This window comes from Cyanistes caeruleus, chromosome 8, assembly GCF_971803275.1.
Source record: "Cyanistes caeruleus chromosome 8, bCyaCae1.hap1.1, whole genome shotgun sequence".
In the NCBI taxonomy this organism is placed as follows: Eukaryota; Metazoa; Chordata; class Aves; order Passeriformes; family Paridae; genus Cyanistes; species Cyanistes caeruleus.
Window position 1 is genome coordinate 24134373 of NC_141708.1, and position 25101 is coordinate 24159473.

Here is a 25101-nt window from a genome sequence, read left to right on the forward strand (position 1 = left end):
TGTAAACTTCATATCAGTAGTCAAATACTTTGCATTTGTTAAGTAAGATACTTTAAATAATTACTCATTAATCATTAAATGATTAATCATTTCCTTTTGTAATAAAGAAATTAGGCTAATGCTGTCAAGGCCCACAAATAAAATTGGGGTATTTCTGTGCAGTGCAAGCAGTCAAAGTGAAAAGGATACATAGGTAAACCAATGGCTTGTGCTATAAATAGAAAATATTTTTTCATTAACTAAGCCCCAAAAGCTGTGCCTCTTTTGACCAAAATGTGATTCATGTGCACTGTGTTGTTATGTTCAAACAGTTCTGACAGACACTAATTCTAGAGCTTAACTCTTTGTGCTTACCCATTACAGAAAATCACTGGAGTGAGTGGGTAATAAAAATTTATAAAGAATACTTATTTTAACAGATAAATAATGAGTTAGTTGTTTTATTTCTTGCAAGCTACAGGCTGTGGAAAGGTTCCCTTAAACAACTTGTACAAAACTCATGCAAACAAATGATGATTTTTCTCAGAGACAATAAAATTTCTTCAAACTTGCCAAGAAAAGCTAGGTGTTATTTTTCAACAGTAGTTATTTTTGAATCAAATAGGCAATCTGTAGGCCAGAAACTGAATTCTCATTGGAAGCACTAATTCTATAAATTATTGAAATGGCAATGGTTATGGTATTCTTTTGCATATCATACTACTTCTTCCATAGTGCTATGGGGAGCTGATGAAAACAGCCTCCACTTTCCCCAAACCAGACATAGCTGTGTTTTTATTAGGATTGAAAAAATCTCTTACTCTAGCACTAGATTATGTTATGGCAAGGCTGATAATCTTGATAAAGTTAAGAATATAATTCTCTAAAAATGTACTATATATATGGCATTACCTTACAGTCTTCTGAAATAAACAACTTTAGTTACTACACAGCATTTTAAAAAAATAACCCTAATTTGGCCAAATCAGATACCAGTCCAAACAAAGAAATCAAAGTACTTGAATCACTCACAGGTTAACTTTTCTCCTAACCATTTCCCAATCCATGTGGATACTAAAAGTCACATTTAACAGTAATGTTGAGCAACAAGTTACACAGTAATTGAATTATATCTCTGTGTATGGGAGGCAAAAGCAAGATATTGGTCAAAAGCTTTTCAGTAAAGAATGCTTCAGAGTAGACTGCAATAGAAATTACTTTCAGTCAGCATTTAGCCCAGGTTGTTTTGTTCATTTCTGCCTCTTAGGTCCAGTGTAGACTCATCCCATAGGTCTGCTCTTGCCCACCAGTTTAACATATAAATGATCTTAGTGAAGGCTTTGGATAATGTTCGTGTTGGTGCTGCAGGAGAGATGGAAATGAGGAGACAGCTGAGAGCAAAACGGACAGATTTACAGACTAGTCTTCAGCAAAGGACCATAAAGTCACTGCCTTGTTCTCTGTCTGTGCTTCAAGCTTAACAAGGCACCAAGTTTATCATTCTTTAGGGCTCTTCAGTGTGTCTGATCAAGAAATAAAAGAGTGAGAGAAGCAAAGCTGTGTGCAGTTACTCTGTAGCTGTACCTAGGGGCTCCATCTAAGAAATTAAAATCCATCACTACAATGGTTTTGGACAGTAGGAGGAATTTAGGTAACTGGGGTTTGCTTACTTGAGCTGACTCCTCGACAAATCACCGAATGTAAGAGAGTTTCTGTAGTGAAAGTTGTTATCTCTAACCACTGTGGTTGGGATCTGAGTCTCTCTTTGCTTCCAAAAGATGCAGACTTCCTACCCCAGATCATCCACAAAAAATATGCTGAAATAGTCATTGAACTAGTAATTAAAAGTGCCTTCTCCCCAAATCTTAATGTTCTAGATTTTCCTCTCCAAATACTGGGTCTACCTCAGTCATCAGATGTGGGAAACTTGCCCATGTTTGTGAAACAAATATTTCTTTTTAATTTAAAACAAGCAAACAGACAGAACACAAAGCTGTAGTCCTAGCTGTACTTCATCTAAAGCTTACAGGTTTAATTTTTTTGTTCTGCTTTTAGTTCTTACTACATCTCTGTGCTGCTGCTGAGAGTTGTAGAAATAACAAGCATCAATGATAAACTGATGGAAGTATCTGCTGAAAGTTCATGTTTTAATGATACTGATACAATAGTACAGTAATCTTTTGATTTGGATATCTCTTCAGAAAATCCTGGAATTGAGACTGTAGAGATGATTTTAGATCATTTTAAGGAGAAAAAAAAACCCTAACTGGTCTCAGTTTCATAATACAGGCATCTATTTTAGCTTGTCTGCTATGTTATGAAGAGCATAATTGGTTAAAAAAAAAGACATGCATGTTAAAAAAGAAAAAATACAAAAATGTCATATCCAAATAATGTAAGGTTTCCACAACAGGATGCTTCAGACTGCAAATGCAGCTGCTGCTGCATCGACTTCATGCTTGCCTGGATTCATTCTGTTTAATGCAGGAAAGTCCACAATCAAAAATCAACCTGCAACATTCCAAAAAATCAGATTTCTAATCAAATTAGGATTTGAATGTGCTTAATTAGATGGAAGAGTTGGTTCAGCAGATCTATACCCAGCAAACGGGAGGTTGCAGCTGCCCGGTGAGAGCCCTAGAAATGTTCCATTTACTCTTTGTATCCAAGGCTTCCAGAGCAGGAGGTTCAGGTGGAGGAAATGCTGCTCCCATGATGGTGTCCCCGCGTCTGTTGAGCACGCAGCTGGGTGTTGGCAGAGCTGCAGGGCTGCGTACGTGCTGTACTGCCAGGCTGCAGCCAGCACACACAGCACACTCTGCTTCACAGCCGCTCAGTGGTACTGCTTGGCCTTCCACTCCGTGCTCTCCCAAAGCCCTTTGCACCTGAACTTTGTTAGTCTTGCTATGGGTTATGTAAAACTCTTGGAGATATGCTGCTCTCCAAAGTGAAGTGCTTTTGGAATCCTGGTGTAAGTTTCATGCAAATCACTGTTCAGAGTGTGCCAGGACTCAGGTGGGAACAGTATTGCAGTGACCCTGTGATCAGCTGGGTTAATTACAGCACAATCCCTGCCTCTTTTCCTCTGGGACAATTTTCAGGGGAGAGGGTTGGGTGTAGTGACCTGCTCTTGGATGTTTGTGGTTGTTAGAGACGTGCAGAGAGGAAGAGGATGTGAAGGGGGAGATACTCTCATTCTGCATGATTTACGTCACTGTTGCAGGAAGTGTCAAGAAGTACGTGGCAGGCATATTTACTTTGAAAGCATGGCCCTTATCCAGCTTATGGAGTGGGAAATAATTTTTAAGAAAACTCTAATTTGAATACAAGCATTCTGTAAAGTCTCTTACATTTGCAGAACCTACTTAATGTCTGTTTTCAAGCATCAAAGGCAAGAAACTACTTAACGATATATATAACTTCCCTGAGTTGCTTTGATTGTCTCTATTGTTGAGGCAGCCCTTCTGCAACTGAGTGTAAGAGTCTCATCAGATCAGAACTTCAGATCACAGATTTCTTCCTCCTTTTCCTACCTTTTTTCTTTTCTTCCCCCCCCCCCCCCCCTCCCTGTTTGAGGCAGATCACTATTCATGTTGCAAAATTCCTCAATTTGCTTCCTGTTTATCTGATCTTTGTGTGTTACTGAGGGGGAAAAATTACCATCTACATTGCAGAATTCTAATTACAAAATTTCTGCTGTAGTCTTCAAACTGCATTCAGATAATTTCAAGTATGCACAAGTGGCTGAACACGGAGCCGTCTGAACTAGCAATCAGCTGGCATTTTTAGTTTTGAGCAACCAGCAAATTGAATTGGTAAAATTCATTCTGATGCCAGCAGGGGGGAGTGCTCTTGACTGCTGCTAGTTAAGAGTTTCATTGAAAGTGCAACATAATGGGAAGGGAGTTTAGAAATAAGCAGTCATGTAGCTCTCTTGATTAACAGGGCTGTTAGGTTGAGAGCTACATTGTTCCAGTTCTTCGTGGGGTGATGACGAGCAGCACAGGCAGTGAAGCTCCGAGGTGAAGCTCCTAAGCCTTGCAGAAGGTGGGGAGGGAGGAGTATTGCAGGTAAATTCAGCAAAGATAAGATGCTGGTAGCTATATTTGTCGGCTTTTCACGTAATTAAAACCTCACTCTCATCATTTTCTTCTCACTGGCAATGACCCTGAGAGTTCAGACATCTGGAGCTCTGCAGAGCTGAGTCACAGACAGTGAATGCAATGTCTCCTTTTTGAATGCTGCTTATCTGAATTACTCAGATTAAAGATTTCAGAGGTTTGGAGTGATCAGATTTTCTTACTGGCAGTTGAATTTATAATAATGTTTATTTGCAGATAGGGCATATGTTCCTTTAAAGACACCTTAAAATAGCTGTTAGTGCCATATCAAAATCTAAATAAAAGCTAGGTGTTGCAAGTGTGTGTAGGAAATAGGCTAGCTTTTATAAAGTCTAGCTGTTTGGAATGTTACTGTAAAATAACACAGAGAAATATTAGGTGTTGAACCTTGAGCTGGCCTTTCTCACCCATGATAAAGGACGATAATCTCAATTTCTGATTGTGGTAGTGGCAACTATGTCTGTTTGGTTTTGGTTTTTTTAATGCACTACTTTTCCATGGAATGCTATAGTACGTATGGTTAAGTCAAATAATATAAGTTCTTCACACATTCAGCACTGCAGAATGAAGTCATGGTTGAACACGTGGTGCCAGCTACACGTTGTCTGAATTTTTGCTGATTTGAGTTTGTACTTAGAGAAAGTATGTTTGCAAATGGTATCGTAATCGCTTAGCCATAACATTTAACAGGTTATTGAAATTGTTGCCTTAGTCCCACCTGATCTGTGCTGGTACCTGAATAAGACTGAAATCACAGGAGGTTTTCAAATGTGGTAGAATTCCTGGGACAGGGTTCAGACTGAGCTGGATGGCTCCAGTCGGCAGCAGGGGTCTGGAATCACTGATCTTGGCTTGGGACAGACCTAAGGGACCATGCTGCCTACTCTTTTTCTCCAAACCAGGATGTGATACAGATGCAGTTTGGTCTACTATAAGTCCCCTTACCCTCCAAAATCCAGAGACTGATAGGTAGATCTTTCTAGTGCCTGATGACTTTTAATACCTCAAACATTTTCCCAATGAATTACATATACACTGAGAAGACGAATGTCTGTTCCTAATTTTCTATTTAGGTATTTAATTTTTCTTTCTGATCTGTAGTATTTCATCTGTGTCTTTGGTCTAATTTTTGCAACATTTTTCCAGGTTATAATGATAATTTTAAACTCTTACCCTGTCAAGTTTTTGCAGACTCTTTTGCCTACAAAACCACCTAGAAGTTTTGCAGTTTACTGTCATTGTCCAAGTCAGGACTGAAATACATAGAAATTACCTGTAACAACCACAAGTTATGATTTGACAAAAGACTAGCAATTAATAATCTGAGTAAATTTATACTTTTGCCATCTGGACTATATTCATTTGTTACAATAGGGTTACATAAGGCAATGTCAAAAGATGTATTAGAGCTAGGATATGGTAACTTGTTAAAGAACGAAATTGCACAGTGCTGATGGATTCATGATGATGTTCTATATTGCTCACCCAGTACTTCATTAATACTTTGTTTTGTTGTTTGTCTGGATATCTGTACTTTCTGAGAGTCACCTTTTACAGTCTTAAAAACTGATTTGTTATATCTGCAAGCTCTCTGTCTTGAATGAGTTTATGAGTGTAACATTAGCAGTTACACTCTTTGTCCAGGCAAGTTCCTTTGAGGCACTCAAAGATAAATTTCATCAGGGTCTGCTGACCTGAATATATTAAACTTACCAAAGGTCCTGTGGCTGTTTCTTTGTGTTTTGTGGATCATGCTCTTCCGATGCATTTGTCATCTTGTTTCTGAGAATTCTCAGTATCTATTTAAAATCTGGGGGGGTCCCTTGCATACAGAGGAAAGTTTGACAAGTACCATGTGAGCAACATCTGACTTGAATTGTAGACCACCTGAAACATGGTCTTGGGAGGAGGATGTATGATCTATTCCACTGACCTTAATTTTGAAATAAAAATCTTTAACCTGTCACAGTTGAAAGAAAAAGTTGAAATAGTCAATGCAAATATTTGTAAGCCTTGTTAAAAATTTCAGGCAACATGCAACTGGCACCATGTGTTCAACCATGAGTTCATTTTGCAGTGCTGTAAACACTTACCATAGCTGACCTAACCATTCCTTGTAAAGGAAATAGGTGTGTACTGCCCTAGTCACGTTGACCAGGCTGAGGCAGAAGGGACCAGAGAAAGCCCTCTTCAGCACAAGTCCACCAGTTTGTTTGATAGATCCTCTTCCTGCATTTAATGGAGTGCACACAAGAAAACTGTAGGTAGAAAATGACTCTTGGCAAAATAGAAATGCCTGTTTTCTATTACATTTGTGTGGGTTTTTTTGTTCTTTTGAGAGGAAGAAGGGACTTTTTGTGCAGTTTGTCAGTGGAAGCACTTTCTTTCAAAGTTAGATTATTATTTTTATTAATTTTTTGCAAAAACAATTTTCCAGTTTGTTTCCCCTCACACTTTGCATAAAGAAGTAATAGTTTGACTGGCTGACTTCTGCACACTGTCAAGTTCAGGTTCTGTCTTCTCACGCTCAGTCCTCATGTGCTGTTTGCTGGGGCACTGCCTCAGCTGCTGTGGTGGGTGTCCCGGACCGTGCTGTGCCCATCAGGGTGTGCACAGCCTTGGGCTGCCCACTCTGGCACCTGGAAAGCTCTGGTTTCCACCCCTCTGGGCTTCCTGGCACTGCTCCTATGGCAGGGGAAATCTGAAAGGAAACTGATGTGATGTGGGAGTGTAGGAAGTTAGGTGTCAGCCTGTGGTTGGGACTGCACTGACCAAGGCTTTGCAGCATATTCAGTGAAGACAGTGCAAGCAGAACTTGGCTTTTGTGGGTTTTACAGTTCTCTCTGTTTCCTGAGTTACTTTGTAGAGTTTTTCCATAATTAGCAAGATGTCAGTTGAGAGTGGTGATTTGGCCTCTTGCTAGGAGAGACTCAGGACTTGTAGCTTCATGTTTTAAAACAGAGATATAAGCAGCCAATGCATTTCCTGAGTTACGGTGTGCTCACTGATGAGCAGGTGTATCTGCCTTCATTCCTGTCCATTTCAAAAGAAATGGTTTAATGATTATATGCTTTTTCAAAACAGAAATGGGAGGGCCCTTTCTCCATTGTTTTACAGGCCTGATTGGCACTCTGAAATGTGTTCCTCTGTGATGATGGAATAGATGATGGCTGAAGGAGTTTCAATAATGTTTGTACATTAATGAGACATTGTTCTCAGGAGCCTTTTGCAAAAGTGTTGTTTTGGGTTTCTTAGAAGAGTTTTTTGTCTGTTTTCTTTTCATCCTCCCCAATATCTACTTTTGGGTGGCTGAAGTAGAGTGATATTGGAAGTAGAAAGGAGAACAGATTTCCAAGTATATAAGTGTTTTCCAGATCTCATGGCAGCCCACCAGTCTTCACTCCTATTGCTAATTTAGCATGAAACATGACATATCATATTCTGCTCTTCTGTTTTTGAATGGTTTTATGGGTGGATTTTTATTAAATTTTTAATTATTAGTAGTTTTATTTTTCTCTTATTTTTGCAAGTTTGGACCCAAAGCCTTAGCCAAGATGCTAACAACCGGACTTCTAACTGTAAAGGACTAAAGCTGGAAATCTATCAAGTTGGAAATGTTGGGGGTTTTTTTATCAAAACTAATTGCATTATTTCTTTTATTTTACTCCTTTTTAGTTTTCTATCTAAAAGCTGTAATTATAAAGAAATGTGATAAAACACATGTGTGTATTACTGTACTGATTATCCTCAGTTTTAATTTCTTTTTCCTGAAGCTTCTTCAACCTTTGAGGTTGGAAGGGTTAAATTTAGGGAGGGACCACTCCCACTGATTAAGTCTTATGAATGTCTAATTTTTCAGTGAATAAGAGCAACAGAACAAAAAAATCTACCTGGGAACTTCATTCGTGTTAATTCATTTTTAAGAAATAAATTCTGTTCTTAATTGTTAATTAGGAAAAGCGGATATTATGGAAAAAGTATAGAATAATGTTTCTAAGTTATCACATATGTTAGTTCTTCACTCTGTTCTATACTGTTGCTTTTTGCAGACCTGGACATAGATAGTTGCAGTGTTATTCATTAAGAAAGAAGCTTTCAGATGAAGAAGGGGTGGGAAAAGAGTATTTTCTTGCACTGTAAGCTATTAAAGATAGGGACTTGCTTTTGCCTCAGGAAATGGTGTTCTGTTTCTTGTGCATTTCCTTCACCGTTGTTTTAATGCAAAGAAGTAATGGCACTGTTAAGAATAATCTGTTTTATCTGTGCCTCTAAGTCTGAAGTCATCATGTGCCACTGGAAGGCAATAGAAAAGCTGTGCTGTGTATAACTTTAGCATCGTTTGGCAGAGTGACTGTGGCATTGTGTTGGTTCTGTGCAGATTTTAAAGAGGATACGTTCTTGGCTGATAGCTGAGTTGCTGGCTTGGAGAAACAGTTGCCTGCTTTTCATCCTTAACTACAGTCTTCAATTTGCCTGGTTTTGCTAGTTCTTCTAGATCAGTCAACAGCAACAACAACAGTCTTTCCCTAATTTAGTGTTTGGCAAATGCTTCTTGCACAAGCCTATTTATTCTAAAACTGCAGTAAATGTGCTTCCCAACACGGTATTGTTGAAATGCAGTGACTGTGACACGGAGCACAGCATAGGACAACCCTGCCCAGCAGAGTGGAGTGGGCATTTTAACCTAAAGGACCTGGGCACTGCCCTTGGGAACAGGGCCAGGAGCTGTACAGCAGAGAGAGACAGAGGATTTCTCATCTTCACATGTCAAATACAGTAAGATGTATTCTATAGAACCTTTACATATATCACCCTTCCCTTATTTCTTCTGGCATTTGTCTCTCCAATTTTCATGGAACTAGCAGGCCTTTCTTCTGACAGGTGCTTAAATAATTGGATCACCAGAATACTCCTGTGTTCACTTTGCTGTGCTTGTGCTGGAAGCTGCTGGGGAGCACTGCCTCACACCATGTTTGTACTGTGCTCTTGCAGCAAATTCAGATGTCTAACATTAGTGCTGATAAGCAGGTTAATGTCACTTTCTAAAGAGCTCAGGTAACCCCTAACGAAGCTTTCTCTCTTTCCCTCTGCAGGTGGTTAGTCGAGTGGCAGCTCAGCAAGGATTTGACTTGGATCTTGGATACAGGCTACTGGCAGTATGTGCAGCCAACAGGGACAAATTCACTCCAAAATCAGCTGGTAGGAAAAGCTTTTTTTTTTGATGTATTGTTGATTCTCAGATAATCATATTCTGTAAAAAATGCTACCTGTGACTGTCTTGCATTCTGTAAAAAAAAAAAAAAAACCAAAAGCAAGCATGTATTTTGTGGTTACAATTCTGTTACTTTTAGTATTTCAATGGCTTGCTCTTCTGAGGATACATGACTTTGGAAATTTATATTTTCCCCAGCTCATGCTGTTTGTTGCCCTGTTTGATCTCATGGATGAAATGCTGCTTCCAGAAGCACAGATGTTTAGTAATTTCATGGTGGGAATGTACATACTCAGACCCCTCCATCTTGGTAAACCATTGATTTTCTGTCATGTGTCAACCTCTAAATCTTTCACATCCATTCTGCACTCCCTGGTGTATCTGTTGCAAAACTTGTACTCCTTGACTTCATATGCCTGTGCAAATAAGTTCTTAGCATTAGAATTTGAGCCAAGAGTAGGTAGTAATTCTGTTGCTGTAGTATGAAGTAGCCATTTTTCCAGTATTTTACAGCAATAATCTGCTACAGGTCTCTGATCAAGTAGCAATATTTGATCATGATGTATTGCCATTGCTCCTTTTAGAGATGCAGAAAATGCACTTAAGGGTCTTTCTGCTTCTCACGTGTTCGATTTAACTGGAGCATTTAATTCCGGTTCTCCTTTTCTTAGCTGATGAATGTCAACATAATGTGCGCCGGCTTGGAAAACAGGAAGATAATTGTTCCATTCCAGACTGAGCGTGGATAACTTTTCTGTTTAGTACTAAACTGGTGTGCAGTCCCCATTTTGGAACATCAGAAAAGGTTACCTTCTTCCAAAGCAGTGACTTTTAGCCAGCTGAGTGGGTGTTAATATTTCTTTTCATGTTCCTTTTCAGTTTTTTATCAGCCCCAAACTTCTTTACTCATGGTTACCTTTTTGTCCTAGGTGTTCTAAGCAGTTTCTCATGCAAAAGTGGCTTTCACATCAAAGCATATTCACTGGACTTACTATTTTATTTTTTTATATGGGAAAGGACCATTAATCTTACTAAATGTTGAATAAACTGTCTGATTTTCATCCAGGAAAACTGTGTGGAGGAGAAAATGTTCCGTTGACCAAGCACAATGTCTCTTTTTTCCGACTTCCTATTAAGTTTATCCATTAGTTAGCTGTCACATCTCTTCTTGGTTGTTTGTTTTATTTTTTTTTAAAAAATGCTTATGAAAGGAGACTTTCCAGCTATGGCAACATTAGATTTTCTTTAAAAATATATCTATTCCCCCTCTTACTAATTCTTCCTGATGTGTCTCTCTATCAGTGAGACTGAGGAGGTGAGGCTGAGAGTCAGATGTTACAGTCCTTTTCCTTTAGGGCTCACTGAGGGAGTAATCTTGAAAACTGCTGGTCAGTCAGTATGGTCTAGAAAAGCCCAATGTCAGTTTTTGATTTCTACCAGTAATTACTTTTTTGAGGAATATATGTGAGGGGTTTGTTTTATCTTAGCATTCTGTCCAGAGTTCAGTCTTTCCCTTTTTAACTGATAGAATACTGGGAAAGCTGGTAAATCACGTGCTTGTCTCTCAGTATAGTCTAAAACCTTTCTCAGTCTTTTCCTTTGCTTCCTACTTCCCAGTTGTGTATACAAGTAATTTATTTTCAATGATCTTAAATATTTGGTTTCACACCTACTTTAGTTTTACTGTGTGTACAGTTGTTTCACCAGGTCTTCCCAGGGTTTCATCATGCCCACCTACACTGTGCTTTTTGTGCTCTTACTGTCTATGTGTGTTAAATGCTCATATTTTGGGGCATACCATAACATATTTTTTGATATGTCACAAATAGCCCCTGCTGCATCATTGAATAGGCAGTTTGAAAGACTAACAGATTGGGATTACAAATGTGAGGTTATTTCAGAACATACTGAACTTTTTTCAAAGGGTTATTTTCCACATCACAGTGCATTAACATTTGCTGATTTCTAATACAGCAGTGGCTCTGCTCCTTCATTCAGTTTCTGTAAAAATGTTGAGATTGTCCTTTGCTTTTCTTGCAGAAAGTGTGTCGTATTTGAAAGCTGCCCTTTGTGATTTGCTTAAGTTGTTGGCAGGGATGCTTGCAGGTTGTTTTAAGAGGCTTCTTCTGTTTTCTTTTGCATCTAATGAAAGACACCTCCAACACTTCTTCCAGTCACATTCCTGCACAAATCCCCTGATGTAGATATCAAATGGCATTAATTTTAATGAATAAGAATTTGTTTTTCCCTTCCTCCAGGCTTAAGGGGAATTTACAATGGTTTGCATTCATTCCTTAAAGTATGAATTTAATGCTGCCAATGGGATCACTCTGGAAACATTTTTAATCCATGTTTTTTAGTGTCTGACATTCTTAAATGCTAGGGAAAAAAAAAAAAAAAAAAATCTTCTAATTAAAACATATTTGAGTAGGTGAACACTGGGGAGATTAATTGCACCAAATCCTTTCAAGGGCCATCCACTGTTAGTACTTCCTTACAGCTTGGGACAGGGCTTGTTGACTGAAGTCCTGCAGGCTGGCAGTGGCCTGGCAGTGGTGCCTGGAGGCTTTGGAGCTCTGCTGTGTGGAGCAGGTGGACCCCTCTAGACCAGTGTGCCTACACCAGTAGCCAGGTGTGCTATGGTCCTGCTCCTGTTCTCCAGCAATTCCCACCCTAAGGCTGTTCAGGGACCTCTCTGGCAGAAGAGCTTTGGCTGGTATGGCTTCTTTTCCGTGTGACTGCTCCCTGGGCTGTGTCTCTGCAGGGCCCCAGGAGAGTCAGGGTCCCCAGGCAGCCCTGGGCATCTCAGTAGCCCTGATGGAAGCGGGCTGGAGCCTGAGGCGAGAGGCAGAGCTGCCAAACTGGCTCAGCTCTATGGGAAAACCACCCCTCGGTTCTTGGAAAAGGCCCCACGACGTTTCATCCCAGCTGGTTTAAGCTGTTGTGGTGGTGGCTCCGTGCCAGGCTGGAAAGGAGGTGCAGATGGCAGATCAGAGTCCAGGCAAACATGGGAGGGATAGGAGCTGCAGCCGGGCGGGGCAGCTTTTCAGGTGGCACAGCCTCAGCTGGGGAAAGGAGGGGCACCAGACCAAGACCAAGGATTGTTTGGTGTTGCCGAGACGGTGTTTGATGTGCTTTTTGGTGTTGTTTTACTTGGTCATTGAGATAGTTGGCAATTAGCTAATAGAAATTGTTTTGGAGAATGCCTAGGGAGGAGGTTCATGCAGCATGAAAAGTATTAATAAGTTGCCATGTGTGTTTTTAAATAGAGATGATGATTTAATGACTCTGCCTTTTGTCTCTGCTTTCTGGTGTTTGTACCTGAAATAATAGCTGCTGCCTTTTATTCTTCTAGCCCATGCTGCTGCAACAGGGCAGCTGCCTCAGCAGGAGGTCAAACACAGCATTTCCCACCCTGAAGACAAATGACAAAGCCTTTAAAAATATATGTGTCTCTTTTGGTGACAGCTGCTCCCCAGACCTTCCACTGCAAATTCCTCTGCCTTGTTGTGACACCTATAGGGAATGGCCCAGCAGGTTGGCTGCCTGCTCATTTGCTTCCAGACTGCAGTAACCTGAGTTGCTCTTGATATGTGAGTGCATAGGTTTTTATGCATTCTGGCTTTTCTTCCTTAAACCTGAAGCCCTTCTCTCTGAACAGTGTTTTCTTGGACTTTTTCTGAGTATATCTGATGCTTTTGTCCTTCCTGTAGAAGATTTTAAGTCACTTGGTAGCTTTATTTTAACTGTTCAAATAAAGTAGAGTTCAGCAATTAAAGTGTTTATGAAAAAAAAAAAAAAAAGGGGAGGGGGGAAGAGAGAGGGAGCAATCTTCTGTTCTGAATCTTTTTCCTTCAAGATACTTTATCGAGCTACTGAACTTCATTGCTCTTGTAGCTACTTTTCTACTTTTACTTTTGTCAGGAGGCCAAGCTGAGGCCAGACAAGGGGACGACAGAATGAGATCATACAGGGAGCTTTGTCAGAAAAGGACAGTGTTCAGTATCTCTGCAAAGAGAGAGAGGGAGGAAGGAAGAAGCCTGAGGGCAGAACTGTGCAGAAAAGGTACTTCAGCAGTCACTGAGCAGCTACAGCAAACAAATGCTGTGATAGCTTGGACAGGCAGCTAAGTGTTGGCTGTTTGATAGCAGAAATGGCAACCCTTCTTTGATATCACTTTGCTTTCAGTCCCTCAGGCTGTGCTTGGTCTGCATCTGATTTTACTTTTCAAGAGCAGTATTACTTAATAATCTTGATTTTATATGAGGTATGGACTAAAACTTCATAGTATTTGAGAATTCTATAGTATGGGGCTGTTTTATTTCTTTAGCTTCATTGTACTCAAACTGTGATAGAGTAGGGCTGTTCTTGTAAGTAGGATGCCAGAGCTGTAAATAAATTGGACCCTGGGTTAACAGAGGTATTTGCAGTGAGAGTGGTGTTATGGAGGAGTTAAAACATTGCTGGACAAGATACTGAGACCTAAGGTATGTCCTGATCAGGATACGTTTTCAAGGCAATGGTAGAGATTGGGCAAAGAGTATTTTGGTTGTATTATCAAATCAAACTTAAATTCTATAAAAAGAGAGAAGAAATGATGCCACAATGTGAATTAATAAAAAGGTAGAAAGTAAGGATAATCTCTAAATCAAGGGGAACTGGACCATAGGGCTAGATTAACACTTTTACTAAGTTTCCAGTAATAATGCCCACATTATCTGTGGAGACAAGGCAAAGCGAGGTGGCTAAAAGGATTACAAGTATAGAATAGAAATTACTCCAGCCAAGGCTGATGGCATCCCTCCAGCTTGAAGGGACCAAATGATTGACAGGCCTGTGTTAGGAAAGAAACAGCATATAAATTGTCAGTCTCATGCCTCACACCAAAGATTTCCAGCAAGTCAAGTCAAAATGGCCTTATATGACTGGAGAAGAAATACAAATGCTGTATCTGCACTTAGGAAAGTGTCTGAAAAAAATACGTAAGCAGCTTTATGAGAGCAGAGTAAAAGCTTGGGTTGTTTGTGAAATGAAAGCTGAGCAGAGTTATGAAATGTGTGTAAGTACTAAGAAATGAACAACTCAGAACAAGAAGAGCTATGATGCTACAGTACAGTATTGACACAAAAACGTATTGTTGTAAATTGAATAAGACACTGAAATAAGTGGGGAATTCAGAATTATTAGGGCAGTTACATTTAAAAAATATTTTCAGCTAAAATGACTGGGGAGGGATGGAACAGAGTAAAAGAAAATGGAAAAATGAAAGAGCTTTTAAAAGATAAAATTCAGTGTATTAAATTCTGTAATGTGGTTCTTGATGCAGCTGGAAGCTGGTTAAGAACCTTTTATCTGTGTCGTCCTAAATTTCTGCTGCATTTCCATGCAGATATCTAATCCATTGCTAGTTAGAGTTGGTGTCCTAAAACTGTCCACTTGACATTCCTCATTAAAATAAAGGTATTATTTTCTTTTAGCTGTTACCTTCTGAAAAAGCTTTTGGTGCTGAAGACTGGCTATATTTTGGGTGATCTCTAAGTTCACTTCCCTGCTCTTAGCACAGATTCTCACTGTGTGCCCTTGTCTGCTTTGCTCTCAGTCTTGTAGTTCCATATTTTTGAAGCAAGGATAATAATACGCCTTCCATCTCACTTTTTTTTATCTCATTTAATTAAATTCAGTGTCATGCAGTACAGAATCAACCTCTTCCCCTGTAGGTAGTTATGCAGTGCAGCAGAGCCATGGTTTCAGCTGGGACACTTTGTTTTCATACAGATAAAATAGCTCTGCTCTGGTACATGTATCTGCAAGATGCACTTCTGTTGCAACTAAGCCTTTCTTTCCTAATGATTTATAGTAGGGATATTACAAATAAATGAGTAATTAATTCTTAATTTATTCGGATTATGAGGTTAGTTTTATTAGTTTCTTTTAATGAAGCTGGCAACTTCCCTTGACTAGAGGGAAACACAGTCTGTAGTGCTGCTCAGTGGCAAGCAGCATTAATTCATGTCTGTACCCTCTGACAGCCGTGTTTACACTGGCTGCAGAAAAGGCACAGTGGACTTTGCCCATTTGTCTCACCCATGAGTTCACTCAGAACAAAACTCCATGAGACCTGCAGTTTTGGCAATTATATCCTATATCTTGAGCCTCTGTCAGGTTGGCTTGACATATGGCAGACATGTCAAGCTCTCAAACATCTTGAGGTTAAGAAGAGCCTGCAGAATGAGCAGCTTTTCCCCACTGGGCCTTATTTGTTCGAGTTGTTCCTCTTCCCTTCTCTGAGAGGTCTGCCCCTCATGCATTTCATCTGCTTTCTGCTGGTTGGAAACATGATCATACTTGTGTCAGATTTTCATTATCCTCAGCTAGACAACTCCTCTTCATTTTTACTGGGAGCTTGAGGACCTCATGACATATCAATGTAGATAGGCATTATTTTGATGAAAATTAACTTCCTTTTTGGCATTCACTGTTCTGCTGTACACTTGAACACCTAAGTTTATAAAGGAGGTTGCGTGGCTGAGCTGCTGCTTCTTTATTCTGACTAGCCAAAATACCAGGTGGTATATCTGGCCTGTTCTTATTGACATTTCACTGGTCCTTGTTACCATGGTACCAATTCTGACTTTGAGAGATGTCACAATAAAACTGTTGCCAGGTTGGAACATTTTAAGGGCTCTAATGCCTTTACTATAGCACTTAAAGAAATTGTGGACACTCAACTACAGAAACAAGCTTGCCCTGTTGTTTTCTTAGTCTGTGCCTTGGATTTTTGTGAGGCTGGTATTTACCTGAACGCTCTCTTTGCAGCAGATTTGAATGTGCAGTGCATTAACTTACCATACAGTCCCTGGGAAGAATATTTTCCTAAAGTGTGCAACACACTTTCACTTGGACTGGAACTGGCATTCCCCAGAGAAGATTTCTGTTGATCTCTATTAGTGTTTTCTGTCTTCTGCTTCAAGGATTCCATATGTGCTGAGAACAGCTGAAGATCTAGTGGTAGAGACAGCTTAGATCTTGGTCTGGGTGTGAATTTTGAATTTTGATTTTATGTTGTTTTGAGTAACTTCCCTCTGAAGATGAGGTAAGTCACCGATGTCAAGTAAGAGGGGAGGCAGCTGTGAAAGCCTGCATATATTCATGGGAGAGAAGAAAGCAAACTCTTAGAATGGCAAATGCCCTTTACAAGTTATCTTTTCTCAGCTTACAGCAAGCAGTCCTGAACTTGTTCCCTTTTCAGCTGCAGTGCATCCAAATGTACCTCACTGCCAGTGCTCTCTTATTAGCCTGTGTATCTGGGAGGCATTCAGAGCTGTTCGTGAGGAGTCCAGCCATGAGAGCAGTAACGTAGCAACTTCCATGGGGATTGGGAGCTTTTGTGCTGCTGGAGGGCTGAACCATGAAAGCATGAACTGTGTGAACAGATCAGATCATCAAGCTCCAAGAACAGCAAGTTCACTTCCTAAATACAATTGAGATTCCACTGCTCACATTTTCAGATGTTTCCCTAATTCCTCCAGGCTTGTCTGCGGCATGGAGTCAGCCTGTTAAAAAAAGTTCTTGCTCTGAATACCCTAGACATGACACTGAGAAACACAATGATTAGTAGATAAGATGTTATATGTAGTATTTCTCTTTAAAAAGAGAATTCCTATACTGAGAAGTTCTGATAAAATGTTTTTATTTCATCTTTTCTAATGCTCATATTTAAGCATACCTGTTAAAGTGTGCTGATAGCAAGGTATTTGCATAAGTTCTATGTGATACAATACATTCATTTCAATACCAGTTAAGAACAAAGAAAAAAATCATAAGGATTCGTCATCATAGATAGTTCTAATTTGTATTAGTCTCCATGCAACTTCATTTGAGGAGATTCGAGGAGAAAGACCACAGAATAAAGGAAAATTGATTTGAAGAGAGCTCCTAAGTAATACATTCCGGAAACAAATGCATATTGTTCCTTAGAATGTGCTGTTTTTCTCAGAAGTCCACTACAAGTCAGTATGTTCATGTTTGATGAGGCTTCTGGATTGTTTCCTTCGTATGGATTTTTTTTTGCCTCTACCTGCTTTTACTTCCAGTAAAACATGTAAAGAAAACCATCAGATTTGCTTTCATCTGCAGGTTTTCTGGATGCCAAGGTAAAATACTCCCTTTTTATTTTTTGGTATTCTGATGAAAATGCAACAATACATGCCATTGTGAGACACTTATGTGAATATCCCAATAAATCCAGACTTTATTCCTGACACTTCCATGTAAGGTAAATTATGCTTTGTAGCAGATAACAGTAACACCTGACTTGAGGAATAAATGGAAGAAATAATATTTTCCTTATTAAGTAGTTTAACAATAATAAACTCCAAAAGGTATGAATCTAGCTAGAAAATGAAGTTGGTTTGAATCTCATTTCTGTGACCAAACCAGTCTTTTAGGAAAGTCTGGATGTCAGGTCCAAGAAACAAATACATGATGGTGAGCGTGTCTCTACTAAAAGACTTCCTTGTAGATGCAGTTGTTTTTGGGGATGAAGCTCATAGATAAAATTTCCTACTGTGCTGGAAGGATGAAATAATCAAGCACTGAGATGTTTGGTTATTGTGCAGTCCTAAGGAAATCTCTTTGACTCTTACCTGTCTGAGGTATCTCAGTTGTATCTCTGCTTTGCTGCTGTATGTATTTCTTATGTGCTCTGTTACAGAGAACCAGTGTTTCTTCCCATTTTGTATGAGCTGAGTATCTACTCAACTTCTGAGATTCACTCTCAGCAAAACTTAAAGCAGTAGCATTTCATGCAAAACGTTGGCTCCTATGAAATATGTGCTCAAACTGAGGATTAATTCAATCCCCTTCAATACATTCCTTATTTCTTTGAGAAATGCCTGCACTTAAGGTGTGTCAGGGCTAGTAATTTCAGTGGATACAAGAAGTTACAGATTTTTAAATCTGTACAAACAACATGGCCTGCCTGTGCTGTTGTTTCCCAAAGCCCTGCTTAGGGCTCTGTAGACTCAAACCTGCAGACACAGACATCGATCCTTAGTTTCAGGTTCACAGAATGGTTTAAAATGTGCATCTTCTAAAGCAAGTTCTCAAGGGAAACATAAATTTAAACATTTTTAAAGGCAAGTATGACTGACTTGGCTCTGAACTCAATAATAGGAGGCTGAACAGGAGCTGCTCCTGAGGAAATAAATTGAACAGTGAACATCTGTGTACAAAGCAGGGTATTTGTTTCATGTGTGATAGTTTCCCTTATGACTGCCTGGTCAGACCCAAAAGACATTAATCTTGCTCACTTCGGAAGATACTGTCTTTCCATCACAGAAAAAACAAAATGAAATTATTTAGTGTATTTACTACAGAAGCAATTTCAATTAAGTCAAAGAACCAGAGAGATCTCTACGTTTTCAGTGTGAAAAATGAAGCACTGCTGGTCTAAAATAAGATTGTGAGAGGTTAATTGTCAGAAATTTATAATGGTTGCTGTCTCCCAGTAGGAATGTTGAAGTGGACCTAGTGGTCCTTGAAAAGCTCCATACCATTGCAGGCAGTAAGGGGATTTTGCTTTGATGATTTTCTAGTATTACAACCAAATGTGTTTGAAATAATAAGCAGTAGCTAAAGTAACTGCCTTGGAATTGTGTCAATGTTGTGCTGTCTTGAGAGCAAAAGCAAAGACTTGGGTAAGTCTTTCTTAGAGCCAAAATTGTGCAAGCCTCCTTTCTCTGTTCTATTACACAATCTAGCATGTCTTACAGGACAGCAAATTCATTTTAAATTCTGATTTAAAATTTTACGCAGTTTAGCTAATTTCACATTCAATACCTAAGATGAGCTGGAGAAGAGCTAGACTGACATTTTAGTCTAGCAACTGTCAAAATGAAAGAAATAAAAAAAGTTCCAAAAGAGAGAGATGCTCTTTACTTCTTTCAGTGTGTGGAAAAATAAATAGGTAAAGACAGAGTCTTTGATTGGAGGAAATTCTGTGCTCATTTGATCCTTTGCAGCCAATTACTGCTTGCAGCTTGCAGTGATCAGGAAGGCAGAAGTTCCTCAGCCAGGGCAGAGGCAGCACAGTGTGACAGGAGCTCCTCCTCTGAGCTGCTGGGTTACATCAGGACCATTGTGTGAAGCAGTGTGCTCGGTGTGGATCTGGACACTGATCTGCCTTCTAGAGAATCTTGATATAAAGGCAGAAGGAAATGTTGTGTTCCTGTTCTGTGTAAGCAGGATCAGCCCCATGCAGAATCATTGACTGCCCATAGAGGGACAGAAAACTGAGATTAGAGGCAAGAGTAATGTCTGAGAGCAAAGTTCTCAAGCCAGTGGCACAAAGCTGGTGGATCATCACACACACCACTGCTGGAGGCTGTGTGGGATCCTTTGGTGATTGATTACCAATGATATTGTGAAGATATCTCTGACACACACCAAAATTCAAACAGTTGGTGGCTTTACTGCTAATATGAGAACCCAAGCCATGTGTCAGGGCAAAGAAGTCAGCTGAGCAGAGTTCAGGAGCCAGTCTTCCGTGGAATCCTTGCTGGGAGCTATGCTTCAAACAGACCTCAGTCCTTTTGAAGGACAGCAGAGTGGTTTTCAGCGTCCCTTTGAAACAGCTACGTGTGTAGAGGCATTTCAGCAATTTTTCCTTTCCTTTGATTGCAATATATGTTGTAGCAAACACTGAGGGTAATGTTAGAAAAACAGAGGGGAAATCCTCACTGCCATGTCTGGCTTGGCACAGTCCCCTTGGTTCAGTCAGCACTGCAGACTGCCAGGCTCCTGCAGGTGAAAGTATCTTCTGTGTTCCTCATATTTTCTTGCTCTGGTACAATTCACATCTTCGTGCATCAGTGAGAAATTTATGCTTTCACTCAGATTGAGTGGAAGAGCCATAATTTCCAACCCTGGGATGGGTTATATTTTCAGATCTAGGGAGAAGTGCATTTGCCCCACTCTTAATTAAATGTTAAATTTAGTCAGTCATATAACCCTAAACTCTGTAGAAGCATGGTGACCTTGTAAGGATTGTCTTCAAAAAGCTAACACTTGATACATGGCTGACAAGTCTCAGTGTGATAAAAACCATTCTGGAGGAGAGTTTTGTAGAGAAAAGAAGAAAACAAAACTAAATTGAGGATGTGGAAGGAATATGAGCATATATGTGTATCTGTTGTGAAGTTAAATATGTTTGGACTGTCATTTGAAAACATACTGGAAACTTGGAATAGTCAGCTATGAATTAGCTACGTTGCCCCCTGAAAGGAAACTTTATTCTGCAGGTGCCATTTAGTCTACAAAGGTGAAAAAAAAAGGACTACACTGGATCATTGTTCTATTGCTATGTTTATTTGCAATAGTTGATGTTTTTATCTGTCCAAAACTCTACTTATCATGAGGTCAGTAAAGCTAAAAAGGTTGCAGAGAGATTAAAAAAAATAAAACTATGCTTGAGAAAGCCCATGTGTGCAGAAATAGCTGTCTTACATAGCAATGTTGGAGTTAGTTTTTAAGGTTCCATGCCTAGAAAATGATTTATTAATTATTTATTAGTGATGAACTCTAAGCTTCTTCCCTGGAGAAAAAGCCTTGATTGCTGTGTACAGGATGGTGAGACTCGGTAGATTCGGTGTTTTCAGTGTGCCCAGACCAAACATCATCTGTCCCACACAATAAACAGTGCCCATTCTTTTGGCAGATTTTTGTATGTTTTTAAAGCAGTAGAAGAGTAGAGATGACAGAGCTGAAATAGTTTTATTCCTTTTACTGATGCAGCAAAAAGAAACAGAGCAAAGAAGGATGAGGTCACACTATGGGAGCAGAGGAAATGGACACCAAATGCCTGCTCTGCCTGTAAAGTTGGCAAATTCTAGACAAATGAGTTACTGTGGGGGAGGCTGAACCTTAGGATAAAAATAAAAATTTTAGATGGAAAAAATCTAGTTGTGTCCAGGGAAACCCAATCGTGTGCTAATTCAAAATCCAAAGTAATGGGGATGGGATAATGTAGTTTTATGATATCTGCAGGTTCTCCTTATGGTACGTGCAATTTAATAAGCAAATAATACCCCCAGAACTCAAATTACTAGCTAGATGTGGTTTTTCTACTGCTCCTTCAATATGTCACCTTATCTTAACAAACTAAATGGCTTTAAAGAAATTGATAGCAGGTTTCAAAAGAACTGACAGTTGTCACTTAGAGCATATTGCTTTAATAATCCAACTGGGACATTCTTATTCTGTTCTCGTGTCTCCAAATACACTCATGGAGTAGACACATGGTTGATTTCTTTATATTGTCAGCGTTCTCTTCCGTTTTAATTTGAGGCTGGACCTTTTTAAAGTTCCTTCCAGTGTTCTTTTGACAGCAGAAATTTAGCTATGTGACAACAGATTTTGAGTAAATGAAGGATGAACCATCTTACTGCATACACACATTTGTGGGTAGGGTTTCTGGAAAATCATGAAATCAGTGGGATTTCAGATAGGTGTTTTTCGAAGACCCGTTGGTATTTTAGCTGTGTAATTATCGGTACAATTAATGCAAATGGCATAGCAGTTCCTTTGCCCCTGCAGTTTTGTGGCGCAGCTCAGGCACCTGGCAGTGGTTCTGCTGGTGGTGCAGCACAGTCATCCCACCCTGTGCTGTGCTACAGAGGATCAGGGAAGCCTGCAGGGAGCTTTGTAGCTCAGCACTGTGATGAGTGGCGGTGTCTTCAGCACAAGTACTCTTCGGGGTTCTTGGTTTGAGAAACTCTTCCCGCAGTGTTTCTCATACTGAACTCAGTCCTTGGTTTTCCCTCTGTTTTTCCTCTTCCCCCTGCACCGCTGTATCCTTCTAAATCCACCTTTAATTGTAGAATGCCTGCAGTTAATAATGGCTGTCATGTATTCCAGGTTTTAAAAGGCCATAAACACAGAAAAATGGGCCGAAATAGCTGAGTTAAAAGGCTTGTTTAAGATGCTATCTGTGTGCTGAATCCAATTCATGGGCATGCTAAAAGACATCAGATTTTCCTCTAGAGGTGTTTAGCAGAAATGCTTGGCAGGAGCTGAAGCTTTGATCTTGCTGTTTTGCTCTATAGTATGTAGTGCATACTATGGAGGTCCCTCATTGCCTTTTTACCTCAGGAACTTGAACCTTTATTTCTGGTGATTGGATCCATGGTGTTCATGTTCTCTTCACTCTCCATGCGGTTTTGGTATTGGGATTTTGTTTGCTTTGGTTCGATTTTGTTTATTTGTTTTGTTTTTTAAAATTAATGCTTTACTATTTTGTGACTGTTCTTACATGAACTTAAAATATCCCAGATTTTGGGACCTATAGTCCCATCATTCAAATGAACAAATATGACATTTACAGCAGGCTCTTCCACACTGCAAGAACTAACAACATTGCAAAAGGATTCCTATATAAGTTTAATTTTGTATGAAGTAGCTGCTTACTTGTAAATTTTCATTTACAGCGTGTGGAACACTACTTTTAGCTCTGTATGGAATTGGAAAAAAAATTCTATCTTGTAAAAAAAAAATCTGACTAGCAAAAAGAAGGACTGGAGCACCACATGTTCTTCAACCATGAAATGACCATTATTCTGGAAAGTACTTAGGTCTATGCTTGTTTTTTGAGACATGCTTAGCTTCTTTTTGCATGTTATGAGTGAAGATGAGTTGTTCAAGTGCATTCCCGAACCAGAACCTTAGCACTAATCCTTCAGTCACTGCAAAGAATAAATGAGGGGCAAAGACAAAGGGCCAAATTAAAATCAACGAGATTCTATTCAAATGGGCTCTGCTTCAGCAAGCACATATCTAATTATAAGCACAGAAGTAGGCTCACTGACGTCAAAGTTAATTAAACTGCTTAAATTTAGGCACATGCTTAAATTCTTTGCTGAATTCGTATTTTTGAGCCAATGAATAATAGGACAGCGTTGATGGTACAAAGCATGATTTTTGTGGGTGGGAAGGAGTTTAAACTCCTCCTTTCCTCTATCAGTTCTTCTGTGGTCTGCTGCTGGCATTTTCTTTGAGCACCAGTGGTGAAGGAACGTGTGTCTACATGCTGAAGTTTCTTAGAGTGTTTGCTAACAGTACCCAAACTCAACAGTTGGGTCTCTGGTATTTTCAAGGCATCTTTCCTCCATGTAGTGTGTTCTGCAGTATGGCAGAACTATGCCTAGCACAGTAATCTATCCAGCTTTTTCTATGAAATTAATCCCTTTGTCCAGTCTCTGAAAGGCAAATTACTAACTCATTTTCATAACAAAAAAATGAAGAAAATGTGTAGACAGAAGTGTTAAATGAAGAGTGCCTGTCATACAGGAGCAGTTTTGATTCTGTTGATTTCATGGATTATGTTAGTTTATGATGTCATAAATAAATAAGCTGTTATTTGTTGGCCTTGGATCATTAAGGGCCTAATAAGAAATTTCCCCCATAGGAATACGAAGGACAACATGATACCTCTTACACAGAAGCACACATGGGAATTTCAGCCACGGTGTGTAAATGAGCTGGGGCTGGTTGTGAGCTTTTAACTATGATCCCTGCCTAAGTAACGCAGTGGAGCTGCCCTGATGTAGTAGCAAGGGTTTAATCAAGGAGGTGCACTGCAAAAGATCAGATTTCTTCTCCTTGGTAAGACTCACACCATGGGGACTTAGGGTCTGCAAAGGAAGCTAATTGAGTCATCAACAGGAATAAGTTCAAAAGAGAAAAGCAGGTAAGAGAGCTAAATAAATCTAGACTTGTGTTTTAAAAAGTATTCAACATTTTGTTCATGTGTACATTACCTACTAATCACTTTTACCTAGTGCATGAGTCTAAAGCTTAAATGTTATCATCTTAATTTAGATACCAGAAAATGATGTGTTCATTTATGTCTTCATATCTTTGTGGTTTTAAAAAAAATAATTAAAAATCATCTTCCCTCCTAGTGACACCTGCGTCAATTTTGCCCATAGTGACTGAAAGCTGTTGCATTTGGAAAAGTGTTCCATTAACTGTGCAGGCAGCTCTGATGAAGAATGGGCGACATTGTAGTCAATATTTGTCTGTATTGTGTAACTCAGTTCGTGCCAGCTGGCAGCTATGCTCACAGTCTAGAGCAGTGGGCTCAGGGGTGTTTCGAAGTTCAGTTTGACTTGGTTCCCCTTGCTAGGTGAGGTAAAGTCAGGAGAGAGGGAGCAGCTGTGAACGAGAGAGCTGGGCTGTTGTCAGTGACAAAGCATCAGCTTTCCTCTGTTGGGTCTCCCACGTTATCCTTTTCTCCTGCCCAGCAGCTCATCATTCTGCCACAGGCTGAGAGTATATAAACTGTAAAGAGCTGGAGCAGCTACTGCAGCTGCTGATGATGTGTGCATGGAGTTAGAGGAAGGAAGCAGCCCATCAGACAAACAGCTTTCTCACTAATGTAGTATAAATTGTCATTCTTGCTGGACATCATCTCAGCCAGCAAAGTAGAAGGAAAGCTCAAGCCTGAATGGTGAATTATTCTTTGATTGCATCCAATGTGTCTTTTTAAGATGATGATTTAATTAATTTAAACCAATTAATTAATTCTTCACCAATTTTCTTAGTTTTTTTTCCCCATATCTCTATATTTTGCATACAAGTGAAAGTGTCAAACTATGTCTATTCATCATGTTAACAAGGATCAAAGTGGGGATGTGATCATTTTGTACATAGAAGGTGTCTAAATGCATAGCAGGTTACAGTAGAGCATGTAATAAAATCACCTAAGTGGGCAGATTTAATTATGATTAGATC

The 25101-nt window shown here is 39.6% G+C and overlaps 1 protein-coding gene across 19 annotated transcripts in view; it reads left to right on the forward strand.

The window, feature by feature from the left end:
• The window catches only part of ZMIZ1 (zinc finger MIZ-type containing 1), a 341851-nt gene that overhangs the window by 205511 nt on the left and 111239 nt on the right, over window positions 1-25101 (forward strand). For all 19 annotated transcript variants that reach the window (XM_086899623.1, XM_086899610.1, XM_086899616.1 and 16 more), the window contains one exon: window positions 9194-9299. In XM_086899623.1, coding sequence (XP_086755749.1) covers window positions 9194-9299 — 106 coding nt within the window. The remainder of the gene's footprint in view (window positions 1-9193; window positions 9300-25101) is intronic.